The 15200-nt window shown below is 48.4% G+C and overlaps 1 protein-coding gene across 1 annotated transcript in view; it reads left to right on the forward strand.

Moving 5' to 3' along the window:
* The window catches only part of sema5bb (sema domain, seven thrombospondin repeats (type 1 and type 1-like), transmembrane domain (TM) and short cytoplasmic domain, (semaphorin) 5Bb), a 56446-nt gene that overhangs the window by 22675 nt on the left and 18571 nt on the right, over window positions 1-15200 (forward strand). The window contains exons 8-11 of the mRNA XM_038997392.1: window positions 744-879; window positions 1416-1623; window positions 1724-1931; window positions 12630-12747. Of these exons, the coding sequence (XP_038853320.1) occupies window positions 744-879; window positions 1416-1623; window positions 1724-1931; window positions 12630-12747 (670 nt within the window). The remainder of the gene's footprint in view (window positions 1-743; window positions 880-1415; window positions 1624-1723; window positions 1932-12629; window positions 12748-15200) is intronic.

The raw sequence follows: 15200 nt of genomic DNA on the forward strand, positions 1-15200 counted from the left end.
TTGACTGTTACACGGGTGCACTCGCAATGGCTGCCAGTCCACCCATTATGCCATCATTGACTTGAATGTTCTGTAGATTCTATTACTATGAGTTCTGCCTTGTCTGTCGGTTGCAGTTCCTTTTTGTAGTCCTTTTCTACTTACCCTTTCACTCCTTTTACCAGTGAATACTTTGTCTGTTTTGCCGCTGAGAGGTTTGAATGACTGTGAGGATTGTTTAAGGGAGCTGGGAGCACAGGTCTATAGGAAAGAAAGACAACCAAAGCCAGCACTGGGAGATCATCAAAAATCATTATCTGTCATTATCCTGTCATTATCCAATTATTATCCAATTATGTGCCATATTATACCTTATATTCATAGTGATGGTAACTATTATAATTGATAGATAAATGTCTCTGTATATTGTAGACGTCATTAAGCTCTCTTTTGAACTAAGAGTATAAGTAGGTCTTACACATCAATTCAGTTCTTTATGAACAGTGGTTTCCTGTATCAAATAGGCTGCTGTATTTTTCCTGCTGATGTACGTACAAAGGGCTTTATAGATACATTTGATGGATTGGATTGAAAACAGTGGACGGTGCTCAACCAACGTGAGTCGAGGTGCAACCAAAACATTTGATCATCATTGAAAAGGAAAGGGCACAACGATCACCGTTAAAAACAGTATCGATTGGTTCACTGCCATGGCCTCTGAGTCACGGTTTCCTGACGTCTTCATGTCCCTCTCTTCCTAACAGGAACAGCATCTCTGCGTCGGCTGTGTGTGCTTTCAACCTCAGCGCCATCACCCAGGCTTTCAACGGACCGTTCCGTTACCAGGAGAACCCTCGTACAAGCTGGCTCTCCACCCCCAACCCCATCCCCAACTTCCAGGTAGGGGACGATGCAAAGTCTACTGTCTGGTCTTCTACTAGATTCCTTATTTCACTGTTTCCCAGCCCTTTACTCAGGGACCAAGGTGTTTCACGTATGTCTGAACTAGCACACCTAATTCCACTAGTCGATGACTCAAATGAGCCTTTCATCACACCTAATTCCACTAGTCGATGACTCAAATGAGCCTTTCATCACACCTAATTCCACTAGTCGATGACTCAAATGAGCCTTTCATCACACCTGATTCCACTAGTCGATGACTCAAATGAGCCTTTCATCACACCTGATTCCACTAGCCAATGACTCAAATGAGCCTTTCATCACACCTAATTCCACTAGTCGATGACTCAAATGAGCCTTTCATCACACCTGATTCCACTAGTCGATGACTCAAATGAGCCTTTCATCAAGCTCCTAGGCTCCACCTTGTGATCTCTGGTTTATTGCAAAACAAAGCAGTATAATTTAGGAAAGGGACTTTTATGTTAAAAAACAAATCAAAAAGTTGTCCTTCCCCCTGTCTGCCCCCTCAGTGTGATACCCTGGAGGAGCGTGGTCCAGGGGAGAACCAGACGGAGCGCAGCCTGCAGGACGCCCAGCGTCTCTTCCTCATGTCTGACGTGGTGCAGCCCGTCTCCACCGACCCCCTCCTGTACCAGGACAACATCCGTTTCTCCAAGCTGGTGGTGGACATCGTGCAGGGCCGAGACACCCTCTACCATGTCATGTACATCGGCACTGGTGAGTCAACAGGAAGGAGAGAGGGAGGGAGAGAGGGAGGGAGGGAGAGAGAGAGGGAAACGGAAGCTTGATGTCTCATTTTGTCTGTTTGTCCAATAAGAATACGGCACCATCCTGAAGGCCCTCTCCACGACCAATAAGAGCATGCGGGGGTGTTACCTGGAAGAGATGAGGCTCCTCCCCGAGGGTGAAAGCGAGCCAATCAAGAGCCTTGAAATCCTCCACAGCGATAGGTCGTTGTTTGTGGGGCTTAGCGACAGGGTGCTGAAGATCCCACTGGAGAGATGCTCCAGCTACAAAACTGAACGGTAAGAAGACCACTCCCTCTTCAATACCCCATATAAACTATATAAATATATATAAACTACTCCCTCTTCAATACCCCATATAAACTATATAAATATATATAAACTACTTCCTGTACACTCCCTCTTCAATACCCCACCACTTATACGGCTGCAGTTCAATCAAACCTGCCTTTGCAATGTTTACCAAGTGTCTTTGTTTATAAACTACTTCCTGTATGTACACTTCTTGTTCTGGAAAGTGGATGTATCAACTGGTGAGGGCAAAGTCCAGAAGATAACAATAATATTGTATCGATATTCTACCTGAAGCTAATCATCTTAGTGACAGTTAATTGGAAAGAAGCCACATTTTCTGTCCCCCAGCCTAGCAGGGTCTGACTGATCCAGACAGGAAGTAGTCAAGTGCAGGAATAGTGGCGTCATTATTGTTATGACTACTGATATATGAGGTCTCCTAGACCCCACAGCCCTCCGTAGCTCCCATAGGGCCTCAGACACCCAATGATGTCTCACCTTACTGTACAGTATGAAGAATGGTGGTGTTATCACTATAATGATATCACACCTTACTGTACAGTATGAAGAATGGTGGTGTTATCACTATAATGATATCACACCTTACTGTACAGTATGAAGAATGGTGGTGTTATCACTATAATGATATCACACCTTACTGTACAGTATGAAGAATGGTGGTGTTATGACTATAATGATATCACACCTTACTGTACAGTATTGAAGAATGGTGGTGTTATCACTATAATGATATCACACCTTACTGTACAGTATGAAGAATGGTGGTGTTATGACTATAATGATATCACACCTTACTGTACAGTATGAAGAATGGTGGTATCACTATAATGATATCACACCTTACTGTACATTATGAAGAATGGTGGTGTTATAACTATAATGACTACTGATATATAAGGTTTCTTACACTCCTGTAGCTTCCATAGGTTCCACATCCTGTCCACCTTTAACAGCCAATGCAACGACACCTCACCATACATACACAGTGTTATGACTACTGATATATGTGGTTTAATACATATTAACATATACTTATTATATATGTACATTCATTTATAATATATGCCATTTAGCAGACGCTTTTATTCATTCAGTATAAGCCGAACAGCATTTGCCAGTCATTCACTCATGAATAATACCATACTTTATCTGCCATGTCATTACCCCCTGTTTATACTGTACAGATGCAGTCAGATATATTGGCACCAATGCATGATATATTGGCACCCTTGCATGACTCACCTTTTCTTCTCAAATATGTTTTGATTCTAACTGAAATGGGGGGAAAATGATTGGCCTAGACTAAATTATTCAAAATTCTAATTAACTTGGTTGGAGGCAATGGTTCTCATTTACTGTGTAATTTATCTCACCTGTGGTAAGTTGCAGGTGCCTGCAGGGTAAAAATAGCAATTAAATGAGTTTTGAAAAGAAAAAACAGCTCATTCTACTCAGTTGCACTCCTTTTGTAAAGTGCAATGTGTCAACATTTGGCCACATATGTAAGTAACCAATCCAGCTGAGGTAATTACATTTGACCTTTCCCGTTGGATGAATCCCTGCTAGCTCCTTGTGAACACTGCCCTCTGCCTCTCCCGGTGCTAGTGGGGAAAAAACTAATTTCCTCTGGTTCCGGCTGCAGACTGGAGCCAGTACAATGGCTGTCTGGGATGGTGTTGCAGTGCCAGCAGAGGTTTTCTGTGCGATCCATCACGCTCACCTGTCAGAGGGGAGGAGGGAGGAGGAGGGGAACAGGAAATAAATACAGTCAGGGAAAAAGAGAGAGGGAGAGAGAGGGGTGTTGATGTGGGAAAGATAGTGAACTAACCACCTCCCTAACTGACTGGACATGGATGGATGTTACTACAATAGATTAGAATAGACATTACTACAATAGATTACGTAGCTGTAATGGTGATTGCATGTGTCCTACCCCTAGCTTTTACCACATATTTTACATATCATCCTGTGTATTAACTGTGTAATAACCATCAGCATACCACCCTGTATCCCACCGCGGGCATGTCTCTGAAGCTAAGATCCCAGTGCCCCAGGGCAGTGTTTGGGGACATTGCCATGTGTAGGGTGACGTTTTTCGGATGGGACATTAAACGGATGTCCTGATTCTCTGTAGTCATTAAAGATCCCATGGCACTTATCATAAGAGTAGGGTTGTCCTGGCTAAAATATCCAATCTGGCCCTCATGGCCACCTAATCATCCCCCTATCCACTCCCTTCCAACCCCATGTCAGGAACCACCTAGCCTAGCCACTCCCTTCCAACCCCATGTCAGGAACCACCTAGCCTAGCCACTCCCTTCCAACCCCATGTCAGGAACCACCTAGCCTAGCCACTCCCTTCCAACCCCATGTCAGGAACCACCTAGCCTAGCCACTCCCTTCCAACCCCATGTCAGGAGCTACCTAGCCTAGCCACTCCCTTCCAATCCCATGTCAGGAATCACCTAGCCTAGCCACTCCCTTCCAATCCCATGTCAGGAACTACCTAGCCTAGCCACTCCCTTCCAATCCCATGTCAGGAATCACCTAGCCTAGCCACTCCCTTCCAACACCATGTCAGAAACCACCTAGCCTAGCCACTTCCTTCCAATCCCATGTCAGGAACTACCTAGCCTAGCCACTCCCTTCCAATCCCATGTCAGGAACCACCTAGCCTAGCCACTCCCTTCCAACCCCATGTCAGGAACTACCTAGCCTAGCCACTCCCTTCCAATCCCATGTCAGGAACTACCTAGCCTAGCCACTCCCTTCCAACCCCATGTCAGGAACTACCTAGCCTAGCCACTCCCTTCCAACCCCATGTCAGGAACTACCTAGCCTAGCCACTCCCTTCCAACCCCATGTCAGGAACTACCTAGCCTAGCCACTCCCTTCCAACCCCATGTCAGGAACTACCTAGCCTAGCCACTCCCTTCCAACCCCATGTCAGGAACCACCTAGCCTAGCCACTCCCTTCCAATCCCATGTCAGGAACTACCTAGCCTAGCCACTCCCTTCCAACCCCATGTCAGGAACCACCTAGCCTAGCCACTCCCTTCCAACCCCATGTCAGGAACTACCTAGCCTAGCCACTCGCAACCCCATAAACCCCAGTGTGCCCCCAGGTTACGTTTTCTCTCATTATACTCTGTGCTCTGAATGGCATCTGCGTGTGAAGACATTTTGGCTCTACAGACCAGGGTTACCGAATGCGTGTGGAGACATGTTGTCTCTACAGACCAGGGTTAAGGACCGCATGTGGCGACATTTTGGCTCTACAGACCATAGTTACGAGCTGCGTGTGGAGACATTTAGTCTCTACAGACCAGCGTTTCGAGCTGTGGGTTGTTTGTTTAATTGTTCTGAGAGAAAATGTTTCCTTCCCTCCCCCTAAGGATAAATAATCACAGTAATACACTTGGCAAACGACGATATTAGCGGCTTGACTTGCAGCCACACAGGGAAACATTGTATTACATGCATAATGGATGAGAGCACTCTCTTACTAGCAGCTTGCTTAGTGTAGTAGCTATAATCCTATAATCTATGGTAGTTATTGGCCAAGTGGGTTTAGCTAGTGTGTTAGCCTCTTAATAAAAAAAAGTGGTTTGGCTAGAGTAGAGGCCGGGGTTGAGGGGAAGAGGAGTAGAGGCCGGGGTTGAGGGGAAGAGGAGTAGAGGCCGGGGTTGAGGGGAAGAGGAGTAGAGGCCGGGGTTGAGGGGAAGAGGAGTAGAGGCCGGGGTTGAGGGGAAGAGGAGTAGAGGCCGGGGTTGAGGGGAAGAGGAGTAGAGGCCGGGGTTGAGGGGAAGAGGAGTAGAGGCCGGGGTTGAGGGGAAGAGGAGTAGAGGCTGGGGTTGAGGGGAAGAGGAGTAGAGGCCGGGGTTGAGGGGAAGAGGAGTAGAGGCCGGGGTTGAGGGGAAGAGGAGTAGAGGCTGGGGTTGGGGGGGGGAAGAGGAGTAGAGGCTGGGGTTGGGGGGGGAAGAGGAGTAGAGGCTGGGGTTGGGGGGGGAAGAGGAGTAGAGGCTGGGGTTGGGGGGGGGGAGAGGAGTAGAGGCTGGGGTTTGGGGGGGGAAGAGGAGTAGAGGCTGGGGTTGGGGGGGGAAGAGGAGTAGAGGCCGGGGTTGGGGGGGGAAGAGGAGTAGAGGCTGGGGTTGGGGGGAAGAGGAGTAGAGGCTGGGGTTGAGGGGAAGAGGAGTAGAGGCTGGGGTTGGGGGGAAGAGGAGTAGAGGCGGGGGTTGGGGGGGAAAGAGTAGAGGCTGGGGTTGGGGGGGGAAGAGGAGTAGAGGCTGGGGTTGGGGGGGGGAGAGGAGTAGAGGCTGGGGTTGGGGGGGGAAGAGGAGTAGAGGCCGGGGTTGGGGGGGGAAGAGGAGTAGAGGCCGGGGTTGGGGGGGGAAGAGGAGTAGAGGCCGGGGTTGGGGGGGGGAGGAGGAGTAGAGGCCGGGGTTGGGGGGGGGAAGAGGAGTAGAGGCTGGGGTTGAGGGGAAGAGGAGTAGAGGCTGGGGTTGAGGGGAAGAGGAGTAGAGGCTGGGGTTGAGGGGAAGAGGAGTAGAGGCTGGGGTTGAGGGGAAGAGGAGTAGAGGCTGGGGTTGAGGGGAAGAGGAGTAGAGGCTGGGGTTGGGTGGGAAGTTTTCTACAATAATGTAGGGGCTTTATTGGGATTTTCCTCCCAGGATATATACACAAACACAAGAGCACACACACACCCTAGCACAACACTGTCACGACTTTCTAAAGTAGAACCCAGAAGCAGACCAGGACAAGGAGAGTAGGACGAAGGTGAGTATTTATTTACAAGTTTAACCGTAAAGGTAGAAAGATCCAGGTGGTGGAGCGGGCAGCGGAGGTGAGTTGATGGGAGTGAATAGGCAGATCCAAGGGAGAAACAGAAGCCACCGACGACCAGGCAGGGATGGGGTAAGTGTTCCGGGTGAATGACTGTAGACAGAACAAACGGAGGTAAGTTCAAGGCAAGCAAGACGTACAAAACAACAAAACAAACTATCAAACTGGAGGCTGATACGCTGGCATAACATACTGTTCATGGCTAACGATCCGGCAGGGAATGGATGTCAGGTCAGAGCTTATGAAGTGGAGGGGTGATGATCAGGACCAGGTGTGCAGATAGCTGATGGGATACAGGTGCGGGTAATCAGAGATCTCCCAACTAGCTACGTCGTCCGGCAACCAGACAGGGTGCGTTCCAGGACACCGGAAAAACACTCCAGGAATGAACACAGGCAAAAACAGACTCAGGAAGCGGGATTCGTGACAAACACACACCCTAGCACAACACACACCCTAGCACAACACACACCCTAGCACAACACACACCCTAGCACAACACACACCCTAGCACAACACACACCCTAGCACATAATAATTAGTGTAACACACACACACACACAACACACACCCTAGCACATAATAATTTGTGTAACACCATACCCCTGTCCCCTTCCCATCCCTCTCAGACAACCATTATTTGGTGCAGTCTGTAGCCGCCAGCCCGTCAGCAGGGTGATCAACACAGTGGTTGTTAGATAGTATCTCCCCCGCTGCCTGCTAAACTGATATTACTGCTGATTATCAGGAACTGATCTGTCAACTGTTTATTGCAGGGGAGTGTTTTGTTGGTCGCGCTCCCTATCCAGAATACCAATAAGTCCAAGGTAGACTGGTGTTAGTGCATTTATATTCCATTCAACAGATTGTAGATGGCTTACTAGACTTTACCGTGAAATGCTTCCACAATGTTGACACACTATCTCTTCCGCTCCATAATGTAAGGCAGACAGACAGTCCATTGGATGGCTTTATGTAGGGAAATACTGAGATATTGATTACTGGTGATTGATAGATGGAGATATTGATTACTGGTGATTGATAGATGGAGATATTGATTACTGGTGATTGATAGATGGAGATATTGATTACTGGTGATTGATAGATGGAGATGTTGATTACTGGTGATTGATAGATGTACATATTGATTACTGGCGATATATGGTGATATTGATTACTGGTGCAGCTTGGGAGTGGCTTTCTTTATACTATCCCCCTCTCCTGTCACATCATCTCTTTCTCCTTCCTCTCCTCTCGCCTTCCTTCTCTCCATCCCTCTCTTGCGTACCTCCAGAGTGAGACCTTGTCTGGTAGACTGGGGGCTGTTGTGTGATAAACTGTTTCCAGAGTGGGGTCACAGTGAGACCTTGTCTGGTAGACTGGGGGCTGTCGTGTGATAAACTGTTTCCAGAGTGGGGTCACAGTGAGACCTTGTCTGGTAGACTGGGGGCTGTCGTGTGATAAACTGTTTCCAGAGTGGGGTCACAGTGAGACCTTGTCTGGTAGACTGGGGGCTGTCGTGTGATAAACTGTTTCCAGAGTGGGGTCACAGTGAGACCTTGTCTGGTAGACTGGGGGCTGTCGTGTGATAAACTGTTTCCAGAGTGGGGTCACAGTGAGACCTTGTCTGGTAGACTGGGGGCTGTCGTGTGATAAACTGTTTCCAGAGTGGGGTCACAGTGAGACCTTGTCTGGTAGACTGGGGGCTGTCGTGTGATAAACTGTTTCCAGAGTGGGGTCACAGTGAGACCTTGTCTGGTAGACTGGGGGCTGTCGTGTGATAAACTGTTTCCAGAGTGGGGTCACAGTGAGACCTTGTCTGGTAGACTGGGGGCTGTCGTGTGATAAACTGTTTCCAGAGTGGGGTCACAGTGAGACCTTGTCTGGTAGACTGGGGGCTGTCGTGTGATAAACTGTTTCCAGAGTGGGGTCACAGTGAGACCTTGTCTGGTAGACTGGGGGCTGTCGTGTGATAAACTGTTTCCAGAGTGGGGTCACAGTGAGACCTTGTCTGGTAGACTGGGGGCTGTCGTGTGATAAACTGTTTCCAGAGTGGGGTCACAGTGAGACCTTGTCTGGTAGACTGGGGGCTGTCGTGTGATAAACTGTTTCCAGAGTGGGGTCACAGTGAGACCTTGTCTGGTAGACTGGGGGCTGTCGTGTGATAAACTGTTTCCAGAGTGGGGTCACAGTGAGACCTTGTCTGGTAGACTGGGGGCTGTCGTGTGATAAACTGTTTCCAGAGTGGGGTCACAGTGAGACCTTGTCTGGTAGACTGGGGGCTGTCGTGTGATAAACTGTTTCCAGAGTGGGGTCACAGTGAGACCTTGTCTGGTAGACTGGGGGCTGTCGTGTGATAAACTGTTTCCAGAGTGGGGTCACAGTGAGACCTTGTCTGGTAGACTGGGGGCTGTCGTGTGATAAACTGTTTCCAGAGTGGGGTCACAGTGAGACCTTGTCTGGTAGACTGGGGGCTGTCGTGTGATAAACTGTTTCCAGAGTGGGGTCACAGTGAGACCTTGTCTGGTAGACTGGGGGCTGTCGTGTGATAAACTGTTTCCAGAGTGGGGTCACAGTGAGACCTTGTCTGGTAGACTGGGGGCTGTCGTGTGATAAACTGTTTCCAGAGTGGGGTCACAGTGAGACCTTGTCTGGTAGACTGGGGGCTGTCGTGTGATAAACTGTTTCCAGAGTGGGGTCACAGTGAGACCTTGTCTGGTAGACTGGGGGCTGTCGTGTGATAAACTGTTTCCAGAGTGGGGTCACAGTGAGACCTTGTCTGGTAGACTGGGGGCTGTCGTGTGATAAACTGTTTCCAGAGTGGGGTCACAGTGAGACCTTGTCTGGTAGACTGGGGGCTGTCGTGTGATAAACTGTTTCCAGAGTGGGGTCATAGTGAGACCTTGTCTGGTAGACTGTGGGCTGTCGTGTGATAAACTGTTTCCAGAGTGGGGTCACAGTGAGACCTTGTCTGGTAGACTGGGGGCTGTCGTGTGATAAACTGTTTCCAGAGTGGGGTCACAGTGAGACCTTGTCTGGTAGACTGGGGGCTGTCGTGTGATAAACTGTTTCCAGAGTGGGGTCACAGTGAGACCTTGTCTGGTAGACTGGGGGCTGTCGTGTGATAAACTGTTTCCAGAGTGGGGTCACAGTGAGACCTTGTCTGGTAGACTGGGGGCTGTCGTGTGATAAACTGTTTCCAGAGTGGGGTCACAGTGAGACCTTGTCTGGTAGACTGGGGGCTGTCGTGTGATAAACTGTTTCCAGAGTGGGGTCATAGTGAGACCTTGTCTGGTAGACTGTGGGCTGTCGTGTGATAAACTGTTTCCAGAGTGGGGTCACAGTGAGACCTTGTCTGGTAGACTGGGGGCTGTCGTGTGATAAACTGTTTCCAGAGTGGGGTCACAGTGAGACCTTGTCTGGTAGACTGGGGGCTGTCGTGTGATAAACTGTTTCCAGAGTGGGGTCACAGTGAGACCTTGTCTGGTAGACTGGGGGCTGTCGTGTGATAAACTGTTTCCAGAGTGGGGTCACAGTGAGACCTTGTCTGGTAGACTGGGGGCTGTCGTGTGATAAACTGTTTCCAGAGTGGGGTCACAGTGAGACCTTGTCTGGTAGACTGGGGGCTGTCGTGTGATAAACTGTTTCCAGAGTGGGGTCACAGTGAGACCTTGTCTGGTAGACTGGGGGCTGTCGTGTGATAAACTGTTTCCAGAGTGGGGTCACAGTGAGACCTTGTCTGGTAGACTGGGGGCTGTTGTGTGATAAACTGTTTCCAGAGTGGGGTCACAGTGAGACCTTGTCTGGTAGACTGGGGGCTGTTGTGTGATAAACTGTTTCCAGAGTGGGGTCACAGTGAGACCTTGTCTGGTAGACTGGGGGCTGTCGTGTGATAAACTGTTTCCAGAGTGGAGTCACAGTGAGACCTTGTCTGGTAGACTGGGGGCTGTTGTGTGATAAACTGTTTCCAGAGTGGGCTCACTCAGTGGGAGATGAGGCGGGGGTTTGAGGGACAGTTAGGGGGTCTGGGGGGGCTTGTTAACCCCCCCACTGCTTAGCAATGTATTGTTGCTGTAGAGAGAGGCTCTCTGAACCTGGAGAAAAGAGCCTTCACTGGCCTGGAATCCCAAACTAACCCATGCCCGTCCTGACTTGGGTCTCACAGAGAAACGTTTATACTCCCAACCCCATCAAATCTCTCTCTCATACAGTATACACACACACACACACACACACACAATAATTTGTGTAACACACACACACACACATAATAATTTGTGTAACACACACACCCTATGACCATACCCCTGTCCCCTTCCCATCCCTCTCAGACAACCATTATTTGGTGCAGTCTGTAGCCGCCAGCCCGTCAGCAGGGTGATCAACACAGTGGTTGTTAGATAGTATCTCCCCCGCTGCCTGCTAAACTGATATTACTGCTGATTATCAGGAACTGATCTGTCAACTGTTTATTGCAGGGGAGTGTTTTGTTGGTCGCGCTCCCTATCCAGAATACCAATAAGTCCTAGGTAGACTGGTGTTAGTGCATTTATATTCCATTCATCAGATTGTAGAAGGCTTAGTCCCAAATGGCACCCTATTCCCTATATAGTGCACTACTTTTGACGAGGGCCCATGGATAGTAGTGTAATATATAGGGAATTGGGTGGTATTTGGGACTGACTCATTGTCCTGCACAGATACAAGGGAACAGGAGATACAAAGATAGCAAATAATCAAACAATCTATAAAATGCTTTATAGAGCGTTCACAAAGTCTTCATAAGCACTACATAGGTCATAAGAAAAGTCATACTAGACTCTACCGTGAAATGCTTCCACAATGTTGACACACTATCACTTCCGCTCCAAGGCAGACACACACACACACACACACTGGCCTCTTGCTCTGTACATCAGCCTACTGAGTGCTCTGGGTCAACAGGACCTGTTTTCTCTGCTCCATCTGGGCCTCATGGAGCCAGATAAACAACCAGGAAGAGAAGGACCCCTCACAGAGTCCTACATAAAGAGGCTGCCCTAACCTGTGCCTGTCACACAGGGTCCTACGGTAAAGAGGCTGCCCTGACCTGTGCCTGTCACACAGGGTCCTACGGTAAAAAGGCTGTCCTCACCTGTGCCTGTCAGACAGGGTCCTACGGTAAAAAGGCTGTCCTCACCTGTGCCTGTCAGACAGGGTCCTACGGTAGAGAGGCTGTCCTCACCTGTGCCTGTCAGACAGAGTCTTATGGTAGAGAGGTTGCCCATTGACTTTGATAGACATCGCATCATTGTATCTGTCCCATTATGGCGTCTGTGAGAGCACGGGCAGCACCATTAAGGCCATCTCCATTTTGAAGTAGTCCACGTTCTTCTTTTACTACTTCTATAAGTTGGTAAACACTAGAGTCCTGTATCTATTTCTATGGGGTGCCCTGACCTGTGCCGTTTCACAAACACGTTGTCAAACAGCATTCCTAAGCTAGGGGGTTCCCTTCCTGGAGTCTCTGACAACTTCTTTTCATTAACAATCCTGGATTTAATGACTGAAATTAGCTTGTGTTTTTTCTGGCGCGTACAAACACTTAGCTGCAGTGAAGCGTGTTGTGTGGCACGGTGCCTTACAGTGGAGCATATGTCAGAGTGTGTCCTCCTTGATGTGTCAACACCTCAACTAGCACCAGTCTGATACTGTATGGGTTCTATTGGGGGAGAGCTGTTTTCCTAGCTTTACGCTAACATGTTGTTGAGTGAGTTGAGGTGTTTTTCCAGTGCTGTCCCTCTCCACTGACTGCTGTCTTTGTGCCCTGGGGTCCTACAGGCACTGCCTGGACGCCCGAGACCCCTACTGTGGCTGGGACCGTAAGCAGAAGCGCTGCACCACCATCGAGGACAGCTCCAACATGAGCCAGTGGAGCCAGAATATCACTGAGTGCCCGGTAAGGGTCACACACACACACCTCATATCATATGTAACACACACACACACACCTCATATGTAACACACACACCTCATATAATATGTAACACACACACACCTCATATCATATGTAACACACACACACCTCATATGTAACACACACACCTCATATCATATGTAACACACACACCTCATATCATATGTAACACACACACACACACACCTCATATCATATGTAACACACACACCTCATATCATATGTAACACACACACACACACACCTCATATCATATGTAACACACACACACCTCATATCATATGTAACACACACACCTCATATGTAACACACACACACACACACACCTCATATCATATGTAACACACACACCTCATATGTAACACACACACACACACCTCATATCATATGTAACACACACACCTCATATGTAACACACACACACACACACACACACACACACACACACACACACACACACACACACACACACCTCATATCATATGTAACACACACACCTCATATCATATGTAACACACACACACACCTCATATCATATGTAACACACACACACACACCTCATATCATATGTAACAAGCACACCTCATATGTAACAGACACACACACACACCTCATATGTAACAGACACACACACACACACCTCATATGTATCACACACACACCTCATATGTAACACACACACACACACACACCTCATATGTATCACACACACAACTCATATGTAACAGACACACACACACACCTCATATGTAACACACACACACACACACACCTCATATGTATCACACACACACCTCATATGTATCACACACACACCTCATATGTAACAGACACACACACACACACCTCATATGTAACACACACACACACACCTCATATGTATCACACACACACCTCATATGTATCACACACACACCTCATATGTAACAGACACACACACACACTTCATATGTAACACACACACACACCTCATATGTAACATACACACACACTTTGTTTTCATGAAATATCAGGACTTTTTGGAGTGTAAAAATTTTGACCATTAAAAATCATATTTTCCCTAACCCCTAAACCTAACCCTACTACTAACCCTAACCCCAAAACCCTAACCCTAATCGTATACCTAACCCTTAAACCTAAACCTAACCATAACACCAAAAGCCTGAATCTAACTTTTAAGCTTTGAACAAATTCAGGACCTGAACATTTTTACATGTAAAAAACAACAGGTTTTCCTTTTCAGGACATTCAGGTGAAATGTTAAGAGTCCTGATAATGTAGGGAAACAAACCCATACATACACACCAAACCACATACACACACATACATACACATACATACACACACACACATACACACACACACACACACACACACACACACACACACACACACACACACACACACACACACACACACACACACAGACACTCAGACACACACACACACACACACACACACACACACACACACTCAGACACACACACACACACACATACATACACTCAGACACACACACACACACACACACACACACACACACACACACACACACACACACACACACACACACACACACACACACACACACACACACACACACACACACACACACACACACACAGACACTCAGACACACACACACACACACACACACACACAGACACTCAGACACACACATACACACACACACACACACATACATACACTCAGACACACACACACACACACACACACACACACACACACACACACACACACACACACACACACACACACACACACACACACACACACACACACACACAGCAGACAGACTCAGACACAGGCAAGACAGACACACACATTCATTTACTTTCCCCACACACCTTCCCCTCTCTCCTACCACCTTCCCCTCTCTCCTACAACCTTCCCCTCTCTCCTACAACCTTCCCCCCTCTCCTACCACCTTCCCCCTCTCCTACCACCTTCCCCTCTCTCCTACAACCTTCCCCTCTCTCCTACAACCTTCCCCTCTCTCCTACAACCTTCCCCTCTCTCCTATCACCTTCCCCTCTCCTACCACCTTCCCCTCTCCTACCACCTTCCCCTCTCTCCTACAACCTTCCCCTCTCTCCTACCACCTTCCCCTCTCTCCTACAACCTTCCCCTCTCTCCTACAACCTTCCCCTCTCTCCTACCACCTTCCCCTCTCTCCTATCACCTTCCCCTCTCTCCTACCACCTTCCCTTTTCTCCTACCACATGCCCCTCTCTCCTACAACCTTCCCCTTTCTCCTACCACTTTCCCCTTTCTCCTACCACCTTCCCCTTTCTCCTACCATCTTCCCCTCTCTCCTACCACCTTCCCTTATCTCCTACCACATTCCCCTCTCTCCTACAACCTTCCCCTTTCTCCTACCACCTTCCCCTCTCTCCTACCACCTTCCCCTCTCT

Source organism: Salvelinus namaycush, chromosome 7 (genome assembly GCF_016432855.1).
Source record: "Salvelinus namaycush isolate Seneca chromosome 7, SaNama_1.0, whole genome shotgun sequence".
In the NCBI taxonomy this organism is placed as follows: Eukaryota; Metazoa; Chordata; class Actinopteri; order Salmoniformes; family Salmonidae; genus Salvelinus; species Salvelinus namaycush.